The sequence below is a fragment of the Ranitomeya imitator genome, chromosome 2 (genome assembly GCF_032444005.1).
Source record: "Ranitomeya imitator isolate aRanImi1 chromosome 2, aRanImi1.pri, whole genome shotgun sequence".
Lineage (NCBI taxonomy): Eukaryota > Metazoa > Chordata > Amphibia > Anura > Dendrobatidae > Ranitomeya > Ranitomeya imitator.
In genome coordinates this window covers 559,139,693-559,155,008 of record NC_091283.1, presented here as the reverse complement: position 1 = coordinate 559,155,008, position 15,316 = coordinate 559,139,693, and the positions used below count along the sequence as shown (strand labels likewise).

Below are 15,316 nucleotides of genomic sequence, written 5' to 3'. Positions count from 1 at the left end.
TCTTTCATTGTTTTTGCTGTTCACTGTTCTTGTGTTTATGTGTATTTCTTTTTCTTTTGAGTTTTTTGGACTGCATGACCTGAAATTTGTGACCTAACTTCACCACCGGAACTTTTTGCAAATACCCATAGCTTCGGACACCTCCGGTGAACAATATACTCAGTTGTTGCATCTGTATGGTACAGTTTATCCCATTCAGCAGCCTATAATAGCATGTTTCAGATTCATATGTCCTACTTTTTTGTTCATGTATTTTGAAAATTTGAAAATTAAAAATTAAAAAAAAAAAAAAAAAAAAGAGGACTTAACTCTATAGCGCCACCTGTTGGAAGTAGCGATCCTACAAGTCACAATCAACCCTTTAACGAGTCGTGCAATATGACTTAGGATAAATGGCAAATCAGTATCGCAATTCTAAATTGGCTTTTATCCTTAGTCATATTGCACGACTCGTTAAAGAGTTGATTGTGACTTGTAGGATCGCTACTTCCAACAGGTGGCACTATAGAGTTAAGTCCTCTTTTTCTCAGAAGAGGCAATATGCATATTATATTTCCCAGAGGAGCATTGCACGGTGAATAAGCCTCCTTACCTTGACAAGTCAGAGATAGTATGTCACTCTCCATAAGGAGAAACGATACCCCTTAGACATCAATGAGTTGCAAACTATTGTAAGAAAATGTAGGTATGTTCTATTGGTGAATCCATATTATAAGCTTCTCATGGTACTGTAGCTAGGCTAAGGCGACGTGTAAGAAGTAAGGACAAGTAACCTGGGCATTAATTACCCATCAATGTGCCCTACTAGGGGCCATATATTAAGATGGCTCTCCTGTTAAATAGCACAATATGTTTGTACAATATAGATTATATTGTAACTGTTACCTCCTGGTCCGCTGCAATGTCCTATGATAAAATGATGGCTAATGCCTGTTTTTAATCCGCTATGAAATGCAGGGGGCAGAAAAGCCTATTGGTGCCACCAAACCTTCCGTACTATAGCAAGTAACAAGAACAGTCTCCACATGGGCATGGTGATTGAAATGTGGCACCTGTTTTTAACCCCTTTACCCCCAAGGGTGGTTTGCACGTTAATGACCGGGCCAATTTTTACAATTCTGACCACTGTCCCTTTATGAGGTTATAACTCTGGAACGCTTCAACGGATCCCGCTGATTCTGACATTGTTTTCTCGTGACATATTGTACTTCATGATAACCGTAAAATTTATTTGATATTACCTGCGTTTATTTGTGAAAAAAAAAGGAAATTTGGCGAAAACTTTGAATTTTTATGCCCTTAAATCACAGAGATATATCACACAAAATACTTAATAAGTAACATTTCCGACATGTCTACTTTACATCAGCACAATTTTGGAACCAAAGTTAATTTTTGTTAGGGAGTTATAAGGGTTAAAATTTGACCAGCAATTTCTCATTTTTACACTTTTTTTTTTTAGGGACCACATCTCATTTGAAGTCATTTTGAGGGGTCTATATGATAGAAAATACCCAAATGTGACACCATTCTAAAAACTGCACCCCTCAAGGTGCTCAAAACCACATTCAAGAAATTTATTAACCCTTCAGGTGTTTCACAGGAATTTTTGGAATGTTTAACAAAAAATTAACATTTACCGTAACTTTTCACAAAAAATTTATTTAAGCTCCAATTTGTTTTATTTTACCAAGGGTAACAGGAGAAATTGGACACCAAAAGTTGTTGTGCAATTTGTCCCGAGTACGCTGATACCCAATATGTGGGGGTAAACCACTGTTTGGGTGCATGGCAGAGCTCGGAAGGGAAGGAGCGCCATTTGACTTTTCAATGCAAAATTGACGAATTGAGATGGGACGCCATGTTGCGTTTGGAGAGCCCCTGATGTGCCTAAACATTGAAACCCCCCACAAGTGACACCATTTTGGAAAGTAGACCCCCTAAGGAACTTATCTAGAGGTGTGGTGAGCACTTTGACCCACCAAATGCTTCACAGAAGTTTATAATGTAGAGCCATAAAAATCAAAAATCATATTTTTTCACAAAAATGATCTTTTTGCCCCCAATTTTTTATTTTTCTAAGGGTAACAGGACAAATTGCACAACTTTTGGGGTCCAATTTCTTCTGAGTACGCTGACACCCCATATGTGGGGGTAAACCACTGTTTGGGCACATGGCAGAGCTCGGAAGGGAAGGAGCACTGTTTGACTTTTCAATGCAAAATTGGCTGAAATTGAGATCGGACACCATGTCACGTTTGGAGAGCCCCTGATGTGCCTAAATAGTGGAAACCCCCCAATTCTAACTGAAACCCTAACACAAACACAACCCTAATCCCAACCATAACCCTAACCACACCCCTAACCCTGACACACCCCTAATCCTAACCGTAAATGTAATCCCTAACTTTAGCCCCAACCCTAACTTTAACCCTAACCCCAACCCTAACTTTAGCCCCAACCCTAACCTTAATGGGAAATAAATACATTTATTTTATTTTATTATTTTTCCCTAACTAAGGGGGTGATGAAGGGGGGTTTGATTTACTATTTATAGCTATTTTTTTAGTGGATTTTTATGATTGGCAGCTGTCACACACTAAAAGATGCTTTTTATTGCAAAAAATAGTTTTTGCGTGTCCACATTTTGAGAGCTATACTTGTTCCATATTTTAGTCCACAGTCATGTGAGGTCTTGTTTTTTTGCGGACGAGTTGACGTTTTTATTGGTACCATTTTCGGACATGTGACATTTTTTGATCGCTTTTTATTCCAATTTTTGTGAGGCAGAATGACCAAAAACCAGCAATTCATTAATTTATTTTGAGGGGGGGGGGGGCGTTTGGTAAAATTGATAAAGCAGTTTTATTTTTTGGGTAAGTACGATTACAGCGATACCTCATTTATATTATTTTTTATATGTTTTGGCGCTTTTATACGATAATTTTTTTTAAATAAAATAGTTTTTATTTTTGCATCGCTTTATTCTGAGGACAATAACTTTTTTATTTTTTTTACTGATGACGCTGTATGGCGGCTCGTTTTTTATGGGACAAGATGACGTTTTCAGCGGTACCATTTTTTTTATATCCCTCTTTTTGATCACGTGTTATTCCGCATTTTGTTCGGCGGTATGATAAAAAAGTTGTTTTTTGCCTTTTTTTATGGTGTTCACTGAAGGGGTTAACTAGTGGGACAATTTTATAGGTCGGGTCGTTACGGACGCGGCGATACTAAATGTGTACTTTTTTTAAAAATTTTAAACAAATTTATTTATTGGAACAATATATATATTTTTTCCTTTATTTAGGATTTTTTTTTTTTTACACATGTAAATATTTTTTTCATTTTGTCCCGGGGGGGACATGACTATATAGTGTTAGATCGCTGATCTGACACTTTGCAGTGCACTGTGTCAGATCAGCGATCTGACAGGCACTGCAGGAGGCTTGATGGCACCTGCTCTGAGCAGGCGCTTGCAAGCCACCTCCCTGCAGGACCCGGTAGGAGCCCTGTGGCCATTTTGGATCCGGGGCCTGCAGGGAGGAGGACAGAGGAAATCCTCGGAGCAACGCGATCACATCGCGTTGCTCCGAGGGTCTCAGGGAAGCACGCAGGGAGCCCCCTCCCTGCGCGATGCTTCCCTATGCCACCGGAACGCTGCGATCATGTTTGATCGCAGTGTTCCGGGGGTTAATCACAGACTGTCACAGACCGCTCCTGGCACATAGTGCCAGATGTCAGCTGTGATACTCAGCTGACACTCTGCCGCGCTCCCCCCGTTAGCGCTGCTGATCGGTGATTACGTACTATGCCGTCGGTGGTCATACCGGACCCATACCACCTCGACGGGATAGTATGTCATATGTCAGAAAGGAATTAAGCTAAGACCCACTTACGTCTGGGCTGTACATAGTTATAGCACAGGTAAAGCTTCTAATCTTGTGAGTATTGCCGTACAATGCTCATCATAATCCCCCACTTACCTCCATCTTGTGATTCAATGGTAATTATCCCTTCTCTCTCTGGCCCAAATCCTTGTGTAGTTTTGGCTTGGACCTTGAATTTGTAAGGAAGGTTCTCACTCAGGAATGGCACAGTCAGTGTTGTCTCGGGCATATCACCTTCCACATATATATTCCTTGGCTCGCCTGAGATTAATACATTTCGCATAAATATCAGATTCCTAATTTACCCATGTCCATTGTATTTTCTTACCAAATATCATATGATTTGGGTGTCCTGACCCCTTACCTCCACCATGCAGCATTTCACAGGTGACCATGTAACCCAGGATGGTCCCATTGGGTTTTCTCGGCCTTACCCAGCTGAGTTGTAGAGAGTCTGGTGTCAGAGCAGTAAATACAAGGGGTCCAGGTGCGCTTGGGGTGCTCAAAGTGAAAGGAGAACCTGCAAAGAAGATAGAAATAATCAATATAGATTACATGTTTATCATATACATCCATTCTTCTGCATTACCAAGAGGGGGCCTAGTCTCCATGTTTCGCTTAACCAGCAAGGAAGCTAGGTAGGATGTCCTCTGTCTTTCCTTTTTAACCAATTGGCCTTGATTTTTAGTAGTATCATAAGTCTTCTGACTTATCTGTGACAGTAAATCAGTGTATTTTCCATAAAAGAATGAATTCTGGAGCATCTATCCTAGAACTACAGTATGTGTTGTACATTGTATCCTTTTTGCAAAAGTGGGTGTTATCCTCCTTGTTTTTAGCGTGGCGTGATTGATTGGAATCACTGATTGGACACACCGAAATTAAAAGTGTAATTGTAACACCCATGTGCCAATGTATTCATTTATTTCCAGGAGGAATGACAGCAATTAACACAATAAAAAAAATCCAAAAATTGCTTTATGATTCACAGATACATCTGTTAGATCTTGTGACAAAGTCACTGGTAAAGTCCTGGAGGGGGAGATGTGTCACTATGCTTAATGGTGTCAGTGATGTAAAACCCAGAATATTTTCCTCCAGCACACTATGTGCTGTGAGGTTTAAGCTAAGTTGCATAACGGGCAGTTTTTATGTGGACACCCATAGAGTGGGTAGGAGGGTGTCCACCTTATCTCCACCTGCTGAGCCAGCACTCCATGTTCTGTCAGGACCTGCGTGATGTCACAGTCATGTGATCAGTCACATGGGGGGAGGAGTCACATGGTCTGGGCTCCAGAGGAAGTCTTTTTTCAGCCGGGCTAGAGAGAAGATTCTCTTTTTTCAGCTGGGCTAGAGAGAAGATTCTCCAGTGGTTATTGTCCTGAGGAAGAAAGACTGAACCTGTGATGCTGCAGAGCATGCAGCTCCCCGCAAATGTATGGACTGTGTACAGCATTTTTGTTTTCTTTGTTGTTTTGCCCAGAGGGCCATGTTTATTTTCCCAGCTTGGTTTATGCTGTTTCTAATAAACCAAGTGCATTCTTAAAGAGACAGTGTTCTGTTCCTACCTCTGGTGTCAAGCTGAGTGAGCTGCTCTACCACAGTCTGTTCTATAAGGATCCAGTTTGATTTAGTACAGTTAAATGAACTGTCAATTTATTTTTATCCTTTCATTACTTAATCTGAAATATGTTTTATCGTCTGATAACTATAAACCAGATTTATAATGACTAGAAAGATCAGTAGGTACCTGGTACAGGACTGAGAGGACTCTGAGGGTCAACTTGTGACTCAATTGTGATGACACCTTCCCGTTCCGGACCCCATCCTTCTTCACTCTGTGCTTTAACCCGGAACATATATGAGTGATTGGGGAGTAAATCTTCCACCACCACAGAGTTTTCTCGAGGATTTGGGATGTCAATTGTTCGTGAGTCTCCTAGAGGGAATGAAGTGGTCATACATATGCTACAAACTTTATAGGTCTCAGCATTAATTTAGTGAAAGTATAAAGCATATACTCCTATTTTATCCCTCCTCATGTCTTGCAATGGTATGCCATTATCGTTAGAAAACATATTTTAAGTATAGCCTACCTCCATTGAGTAGCTGATAGTGCACCTTGTATCCCAGGACCTCACGTTCACATTGCGGCTCCTGCCAGCTGACCTTTAAGGAGGTCGGCCCCAGTGCTGAGAACACTAAGCGGGTTGGAGTGTCTGGGATTCCAGGTGAGAGACGTGACTCTAATTGGGCAACAAGCAAATTTATTACTTTGCGGCCTGGAAGAGCAAAATTATTATTTCTCTTGGAAAAGCTGTCCCACACTCACCTTGTATGGCCACATCTAAGCTGGATAGGGCATCACGCACATCTTCTGAGTGAGTTCGTCCTCTTCCAGTGCCCATCATAAGTGGAGGCAGCCCCAATCTGCTTTGTCCTGATGTACCTATAAAAATGCCAGTCAGTGTTATTGTGGAGAACTAGAAATGTGATACTGGTAGCTAGGACATTCACATAGACCCATCCTGATGCTCACTTGTCCACATGCTGAGAAGTGTAATGCATAAGCACAGCAGCACATACTTACCCAGAATTTTTCGGATACCTTCCAAAATATGTGTATACCTATCCACCTGTACGTTAAGGCTCCAATATTGCTGATTTCAGCCAGTGGGATGCAAACCTTAAATATCCGCATCTTATGCAGAGCATACACTAGATCTTCGTGCATGTCAAGATCCAGCTTTGAGATGAATGGTTAACAGCAGCATGGAGTTAACCCCTCCAAGCCCAAAGACCGACAAAAAATCGGGTCTCTGGTTATGAAATAAGGGGCGTCAGCCATGCAAGATTAGACGGTTATGGATCAGCAGGCGGTTAACCCATTCATAACCAGACAGGCATGTTACTTTTTTTTTTTTTTAATGTGCATTCCCCTAAAATAGATAAAATCCACATTGAATATATGTCCATGAGCTGGCCTCTTTTGTTCAGTTGTAAAAAAAAAATCTATCTTACCCATTTTAGTTACATCTGATTCTGAGAAAGCCTGATTTTGTAGAGCTTTCTAAAGCTCTGTTCACATTTCCGCTCAGACATTGTTTGTCTTTTCTGCTTTCAGGAATAACTTGCTATAGATATACAAATACAAGTAGAGACATCCCATTGATTATTATGGGGTACAGATAGGTTATGTTTGTTTGTTTTTTTAAGAAAGGAAGAAAAAGTTCTGCATACAGGACTTTCTCAGTTCTAAAAAGCAGGTGCCAAACCCAGGGCTGTGGAGTCGGTAAGCCAAACCTCCTACTCCGACTGCTCAATTTCCATGACACCGACTCCACCAAAATGGGCTCCGACTCCTCAATTTCCATGACACTGACTCTGACTTCACGACTCAGACTCCACAACCCTGGCCAAACAGACCCCATAAAAACCAAAGGGACCCTCTGCTTCCATTCGCATTACCGATGCATTGGATCATCTACTCTATTTATTCTTTAAACCGAACAGACAGGAATATCCAGGCAGACATGTGAGCAGAGCTCTAAAATCCTGCAAGACCAATCTTTTTCTTTATCCAGCAAATTGTGCCAAGATAGAGCTAGTTGTGCAGTTATAGGAGTGGAGGGAAGTTGTATCGATCAATGTAGGACATGTTTGCCATAGGTCCCCCCAAGTCCACTGATCCTTTTCATATACATAGTTTTCTCTGCGAGTCTGGTCTTACAGGTTCTTGCCCAGCTTTTCCTAAACTTGACAGAAGAGGACAATTCTTGATACCTGGATTTCATACATTTTGGGGAAAATGCTCTCCAAATATGAAACTCTGGCCAGTCTGATATGAGGTGTGGGAAAGCAGTTCATGCATGGCGATCATTACGTGCTGAAATAGATTGTGTGGCATTTAGCAATCCTCAGTACATCGTGAGCAATTAATGAAAATTGCCAGCGTCTGGTATAAACCTTTAAGGCCACGTGTACACATTAAGTATTTGGTGAGTTTTTTACCTCAATATCTGTAAGCCAAAACCAGGAGTGGAACAACCAGGGGACAAATATAATAGAAACCCATCACCACTTCTGGATTTATCACCTACTCCCGGTTTTGGCTTACAGATACTGAGGTAAAATACTGACCAAATACTCAACGTGTGCACTTGGCCTTATTGTTCCTGATACTTCGGATTACGCTAATATCCAGCACAATCATTTCCAGTTATTTACATCTCATTGGACCAGAATTTAAAACTGAGGATGGGATGAAGCATCCATGGAAAGCAATGACCAAATAGCATGAGTGACATGTTTCCATGGTACCTATCACCGCGTGCATCCTTCTAGGACTGTCAGCCATAATTATTGTGTCCCGGATGGTGCAGCTGCCATGGTAACCCTTCACCTTTGCCCCAGCAAGGCGTCTTTCGGGGTATTCCTGCACGGGATGCAGGACCCCTCCACAAGGATAGGGAAAAGAGATAGCAGGAGATTGTGAGAAAGAAATGGAGGGCCAAAACATTGCACAGTGAGAATAACCGTAATCGTAAAACCGTTTCAGGACGTATAATGCAAGATTACTATAAACAACATAGTAGTAATGGGCTTTTGATGAATGGTTATGTCCACCTTAAACACATGAGGTGATAAGGATTCACTTAGACCCTTTTGTTATGTACCAGCAAGAAACCAATACTTACTATGTCCTGTAATGGTGGTTGTGTGCTGGGAAGTCGTACTGCCAAACCTGTAGGAATCCTGCTGAACGTGGGGGCTGAGCTGCTGGTAGTTTGTTACTGTCCGGGTTAGACTGTTCCCTGAACCAGGGAATGAAAAGTCCATGCGCCCATTGAGCAGTTGTTCTACAAATAAGTTCAATACATTAGAAATCTCATCACACCGAATGGTTTTTAATCATTAGACAAAATGCAATATTAAACAATACTTCCCTAGTCTTCCGAAATAAGGGGGATCCCAGGCTGCTACTACTGAATAGGAAACTGTTTTAAGCAAACCCTACAGGGATTTTACATGAGGCACGCCGAGGATTTGGAATACTCTTCTAATGAGCATGTTGGGACCATTACTGGGGAACTCTGATGCTGGGTACATTAGTTGATGGGAAGCACTCTGAATGCAAATGTAATGGGGGTAATGTTAATGAGGGCAATTTTTAAATTGACCATTTGGTTGGCTGTTACTATATTACTAGGAAATATTCTCTTTTGTTTTCTTCATTCCAGAAATCTTTAGGATGGGTCTGACATGGTAGGTCGGGTTCATTCATTTTTTTTTTGTGGGACTGAGTTTCAGTACCAGACACAGTCCATAGACTAGAGTGACCGTATTCCTGCAAAGGAAAAATAGCAACAGTGCGAAAACCTAATCGGGGGAAATATCTGTAGCTAATAATATGGGTTGTATGTTGGTGAGACTAGTGGTCTTCTACCGGGTGGTCTATTCAAAGAAGTTGGCTAATGTGCATATAATATGGTTAAACGGAAAACCTGACATTATATTATAAGATAGTCTTTTGGAGACGTTATAATGGATTTGGAAATATTTCCACATCCCACTTTGCACACCAGTTCTAGATACTCCTTGATGGTAATTATTAAGATTTGCACACTTTGACTGTTATACTTAGTCGCTACCTAAAGATCTAGATGTTAAAGTTTAATCAAATGCGTCTTGCAATAGTTTTCACCATTTGAAAGCAACAACATATATAAGCATAAATAATGACATTTTCATTGGTGTGGATATTATGGTGCAGGCTGCCCTCTTGTGGCTCCTATTCATATTGCTTCTTGTTTTGTATTTAAAGGGATTGTCAAATGAAAACAAGTTATCACCTATCCATGTGACATGATAACTTGTGGATCGGGAGGGTTCTGGCTGATGGAACTTGCATCAATCAGCAGAATGGGCTGTTTTTCCCTGTTGCAGTGGAACAGCAGTGCCCACACGCAAGCTGTGCTCCACTGATTTCTTATGCGGCTGCCAAGTTCCGCACGTGCCTTTTTCTGACAGCCGCATAGTGAATGAATGGAAAATAGGTTGTCCGTCTGCTATTTTGTAATGGGGATTAAAGTTTCCCTATATGGCGATCAGTGCAGGTCCTAGAGGTCGCCACCTGTCCTATGGGCCATTGATCATTTGTTTTCACTAGACAATCCCTTTTAAATCCATTTGAAAAACATATGAATGAACGAAAGAGCAATTTCTTAATACATTTTATCTAAAATGTGCCCCATTTGTGGCCAGTAGCCAGATTGGCTTGAACACTACATCATTTTTTCAACTTGTAATTGTTTTTTTTAACACAGTTGCTTATGGTATTTTGTTATGCACTACAATCCAGACTGATGAAAATGATATGTGTAGGACAATGATTAGAAAAGTATTTTACAAGAGTTTAATGAATAGCCCCTCTATCCACTGACTGCTCCACCACACCGAATGAACAAACATAAGAGTGAAGAGAGTCATGCAACTGAAGGCTGTTAGCACTTTACACTGGTGGGGGGTTGAAGGGAGGGAGGAAAACATACAGTAGTGGACCCCCCCACCATCTGGTTGTCACCTTCTGCAGTGGCCCGCATGGTTCCCTTCCTCTTCAGAGAACTGGAATGGTCCATCTGATCCTGACTTTCAGTGTCTGTGGAAATTGCACTGCTGACTGACAGACGTGGGATGACTTCTACAGGAAGTTTCCATGTGACACGACGCAGATCCATTTCCGATCCCAGGAGTGGGATGAACTTCCAGTGCTTTCCTTCAAGGGACAGGGGTGACTTAGATGGGGGGGTACATACTAAGGAAGAAGGGTTGAATGGGAATGGGGGTTTACAGTTTGTGGGTCAGTGTGGTTGGTGCTAACAGCCAACAGACTAAGCTTGTAAAATATCCAGTGGGTCCATACTGACTTGTCTGTCTTCGAAATGCGTGGAGACATCATCAGATGGTCTTAGGAATCTACCCTTCCCACTATGAATGGTGTCATGAATGAGAATATGAAGATCTTATTCCTTACCTGATTCATCTGACACACTAGGTCTTTTGCTTCCTACTGGAGATCGAAGGACATCTGTACTGTACATCAGATAGCTATCATATTCTTCTCCACCTTCTGCATCAATAATGGGGACATCCGGGATAATTGGGACTGCAAGGAACCAACAGAGAAGGATGATTTACAGACCAGAAGAACTGGTCTCCTGCTGGTGTCAACCTACATTTCTAATCAATTTACAGAGAGTCATTTAAGTAACATCAGTTTAGGATGACACTTACTGGACATTGGGCGGGCAGGCTGGGTGGCCAAGTTCATGGTGGCATCTCTCTCTGGACCCCAGCCTGCTCCATTACGAGCTTTAACAGTATACCGGTATGGCTGAGATTCCCTCAAATTCTCAATGAGAATCATTCGTTTCTTTGGGTCATTGATTAAAACCTTCTTCATAGGAGTAATGGGTTCTACCAGAAAGATAAAAAAATTAATTAATTTACAGCTTACATAAGGCTTACATATTACACAATTACATACATTGGAGGAAATTTATCAAGGTAAATGCACCAGAATTCAGGCACAATTTCCATCAAAAGCAGTATTAATCGCTTGCACCATATTTATTATGGTTTTTTGTTGATAAAGGGGTATGACTTTGCTGAAAATAGGCATTTTGGGGGAGGGGGGAGTAAAGAAGTGATGTAAAGCGCCACATTTTGCAAATATTGGTGAAAATTTCTGGCAAAAAAATAAGTTAATACGTGGTGTAAGCTTAGAGAATACAGTCTAAAGATTCATCAAATTTATCAAACCGCATGATAAATCTGGCATATTTTAAGACTGTCTAGTCTAATCTTGCACTGTCCAAGAATTATACAGTTTTCATACATTTAATAAGAATAATAATAATATACAACATCTATATTTCAGATATTATTTTTCATCCTTAAAATGAAAGGTTTATTTAATAAAAAAAAAATACACAGATCGAGGCAATGTACATGAAGGCATACAACGCAGTATTCAGAAAATATTACCCAGATATTTTTTTTACTAATTTAGCCCATACCAAAACATGTGTTTTGTAATCAGTTTTATTTATTTTATTCTTTCTTTTTTTTTTGCGTACAAGATTACAGAGGCAGCCATCTTGCCTTAGCTGCTATGCTGCTCTGTTAACTGAAGTTGAGGGATATGCTTTACAGCAGCCACTCCGACATCAAAATCTTTAGTATGGAGAAATTTAATTACTTCTATGAGAGAATGTTCTAGACATGCTCTGTGTACTGTGCAGGGAGAGGGAAGAAGTGAGCTGTAACCATCTTGTGTTGACAGTGGAGGAAACTGTTACTTGTCTCCAGCTTTATATGCTGGAAATTTCAATTTTGGGTGGGAGTGAGTTAATGTAAAATACTTTGTCTCTCCTCAGTTCACTCAAAATGGGCAGAAGACTGTGATTTACATTAGTAAAATGTTTTTACAAATGGAAGTAGTGCTGTGGCTGTATAGGTGTTTGTCCCTAAATACAAATGATCCTTTTTTTATAGATATCAAATTATGAGAAATCTAGCATTGAAACCATATTCAAATAAGGCTGGAAGTGCCCTGGGGACTTGTCACTGCTCTTGAGCTACGACTTCCAAGTATATTCCCATGCCCTCCAGCCTAATTTGAATATAGCTTCTACATTAGATTTCTCATGCATAGCACATTGGATATCTATAAAAAAAATAAACATTTGTATTGGAGGGACGAGCACAACATACAGCCACCCCTACTTCCATATGTAAAAATGTGATGACAGGTTCCCTTTAACTAGAATTGGCTGTTATTTCCACCTTCATTAACATGGAAGCTCGATAAAATCGGGTACCGACTGAAGGACAAATTTCCTGGTAGAGCTTCATTAAAGTAGAAGAACTAGACGTCTTGGAGAATAGATGGTGTCCTACTTACGGTTATCCTCGTTCACCATGCCATAGTTAACTTCGTAAGCAGTGATATTGCCATTGGTCTCAGCAGGCTCTGCCCAGCTTACTTGGGTCACTGTGCTTGAAATAACATTAAAGGCAAGACGACCAGGTTCACTTGGAACTACAGAAAATAAGAAAAGACAAGGTAGCACATAATGGCTAGATAGGAATGAAAGTGGTCACTATGACACCTTTTGTACCATCTGTTCTCGGTTTCATTGTAGACCAAAGAAGGCAAATGCTATACTGCTTAATAGTCAAGGATGTCACGTTCTTCATAAGATGTACTTCATTCTTATCATATGATTGGTCTGGGCTATTATATACCATTTTATATTTACATCCAAAGAAGCAAAAAAGCTATAGCCTTAAAAATGTAAATGTTTTATTTCAATCAATAATTAAAATCAAAACATGAATTTAAGCAAAAGGATAAGAAATTGCAGAGACACTGTGCAAACTGTATGCGGACCAGCCCACGAAAATAGTGCTGATAGGTCTATGTGAAAAAAAGGGGGGGAGGAATATATAGGTATACAGAGAAAGGGTAAATAAACGGTGGGAAAAACACCCCTCCTAAAGTAAATCTATGTATACCTATATGAATAAATAAGGGGTGATATCAAGGGCCTACAACTAATTATGGCCAAGAATGGTATCAGTACTCACAGAAATACAAGGGATACTTACCCCTTGATAAAGCTGCACGCGAAACGCGCGTTGGGGAACCGTTCCACGCCCACGGAGGTAATGTGCCCACGCTACTAAGCAATTTAATCTTTAGGTCTTTATGTGATTGGTTTATTAACCCCTTGTCTTCCCATTTTAAGCTGCACTTGCACCTTACTACTTTTTATACTAATTTCTGTGAGTACTGATACCATTCTTGGCCATAATTAGTTGTAGGCCCTTGATATCACCCCTTATTTATTCATATAGGTATACATAGATTTACTTTAGGAGGGGTGTTTTTCCCACCGTTTATTTACCCTTTCTCTGTATACCTATATATTCCTCCCCCCCCTTATTTTTACATAGACCTATCAGCACTATTTTCGTGGGCTGGTCCGCATACAGTTTGCACAGTGTCTCTGCAATTTCTTATCCTTTTGCTTAAATTCATGTTTTGATTTTAATTATTGATTGAAATAAAACATTTACATTTTTAAGGCTATAGCTTTTTTGCTTCTTTGGATGTATATACTTTTCATGAGCTGCCTGCACCTAGGCATGACATTGTTTTGAGGTTATCATTTTATATTTAGTTTGTGACTTTTAGTCATCAGGTCTTTGTACCACCTACTGGGAATAGTGTGAGGCTATAGCCATGAGGGCATGATCAGATGTGACTGCAGATAATACCTTAGAATAAGTAAAACACTAAAATATAATAAAGACCGTGTTGCAATATGACCAGAGGAATCTTTATATCTATATTCTTAAACCCAGTTCTATATGGCGTTTAAAAAAAATCTAAAATTGAACAGCATAGACATTCAATTATCACATGGTGCCAACAACTTGGGTTTGCCGGACGAAGCCTTGGATAAACCACATCAATGTACTCACCATCCTCAAGGGTCTGGCATGTCACAATGTCTGTATAAGGGCCCTCTTCCTGCATGTCATAGGCACAAACACGCATTTCATAGTCGCAGTATGGATATAAGTTGACTAGCTCTGTAGAAGGCACCTTGGTGTCTATCACTGTAGCATCAGACTCTGAGTCTCCTTGAATCCAGTAACGAACCTTGAATAATAATGGCTTGCATTTAAGGGTGACAGAATCAATAAGAAATTATGATGAAAAATAAAGTTGCATCGTTTCATTATAGCTGAATAATCCAGTGTGCAATTTTAATAGATGACCTAAGGCCATTAATCAACCACATCATCTACATGTTTGGTCTTTTAATAGCCTGGTCAGACAGGCCACCCTCGCTTAGGATGTTCACAGAACGATTAGTAATGGATTGTTCTGTGCACTTAATCTGTCATTGTTCTCAACAGCACATGTTGTTTACACTGGCTGATGTGCCGCCGAGAATGATGATTTTAACGCATGCTTAAAAATCACTTTACCCGACGAACAAGCATATCGCTTGTCCATCAAGTGATGGGCAGTCTGAAATTAGATGGGAAGTTTACTAAACAGATGCCAACCTATATCTGCCTAATATTCAGATGTATAACTGTAGCCAAGCATTATATGCATAACTGTGTGTAGTAATAACTGACAGTTTTTAGGTTACACAAAGATTGGCATTTAAGATGATAAAAAGACCCTTACTTTATACCCAGCAGCTCTTCCTCCGGGCGGGGGAACCCAGTTGAGTCTGATTTTTCTTGCACTAATAGCCTGAGCATTAAGATTAATGGGAGCTCCCATCTTTCCACGAGGAGACTGGAGAGCCTGTTGTGACATTACTTTTGGTACAATATCT

General features: G+C 40.3%; 1 protein-coding gene across 3 annotated transcripts in view; it reads right to left on the bottom strand.

Annotated features, from left to right (window-relative positions):
• The window catches only part of ITGB4 (integrin subunit beta 4), a 121,178-nt gene that overhangs the window by 6,074 nt on the left and 99,788 nt on the right, over positions 1 to 15,316 (bottom strand). Inside the window, exons 28-40 of one of the 3 annotated variants that reach the window (XM_069752040.1) lie at positions 15,163 to 15,314; positions 14,442 to 14,622; positions 12,856 to 12,993; positions 11,184 to 11,366; positions 10,924 to 11,055; positions 10,474 to 10,665; positions 8,588 to 8,749; positions 8,211 to 8,345; positions 6,223 to 6,339; positions 5,987 to 6,136; positions 5,641 to 5,829; positions 4,255 to 4,410; positions 3,987 to 4,151 (exon numbers count right to left, since the gene is read on the bottom strand). In XM_069752040.1, coding sequence (XP_069608141.1) covers positions 3,987 to 4,151; positions 4,255 to 4,410; positions 5,641 to 5,829; positions 5,987 to 6,136; positions 6,223 to 6,339; positions 8,211 to 8,345; positions 8,588 to 8,749; positions 10,474 to 10,665; positions 10,924 to 11,055; positions 11,184 to 11,366; positions 12,856 to 12,993; positions 14,442 to 14,622; positions 15,163 to 15,314 — 2,052 coding nt within the window. The remainder of the gene's footprint in view (positions 1 to 3,986; positions 4,152 to 4,254; positions 4,411 to 5,640; positions 5,830 to 5,986; positions 6,137 to 6,222; positions 6,340 to 8,210; positions 8,346 to 8,587; positions 8,750 to 10,473; positions 10,666 to 10,923; positions 11,056 to 11,183; positions 11,367 to 12,855; positions 12,994 to 14,441; positions 14,623 to 15,162; positions 15,315 to 15,316) is intronic. The other 2 variants (XM_069752038.1, XM_069752039.1) reach the window with 2 other exon arrangements.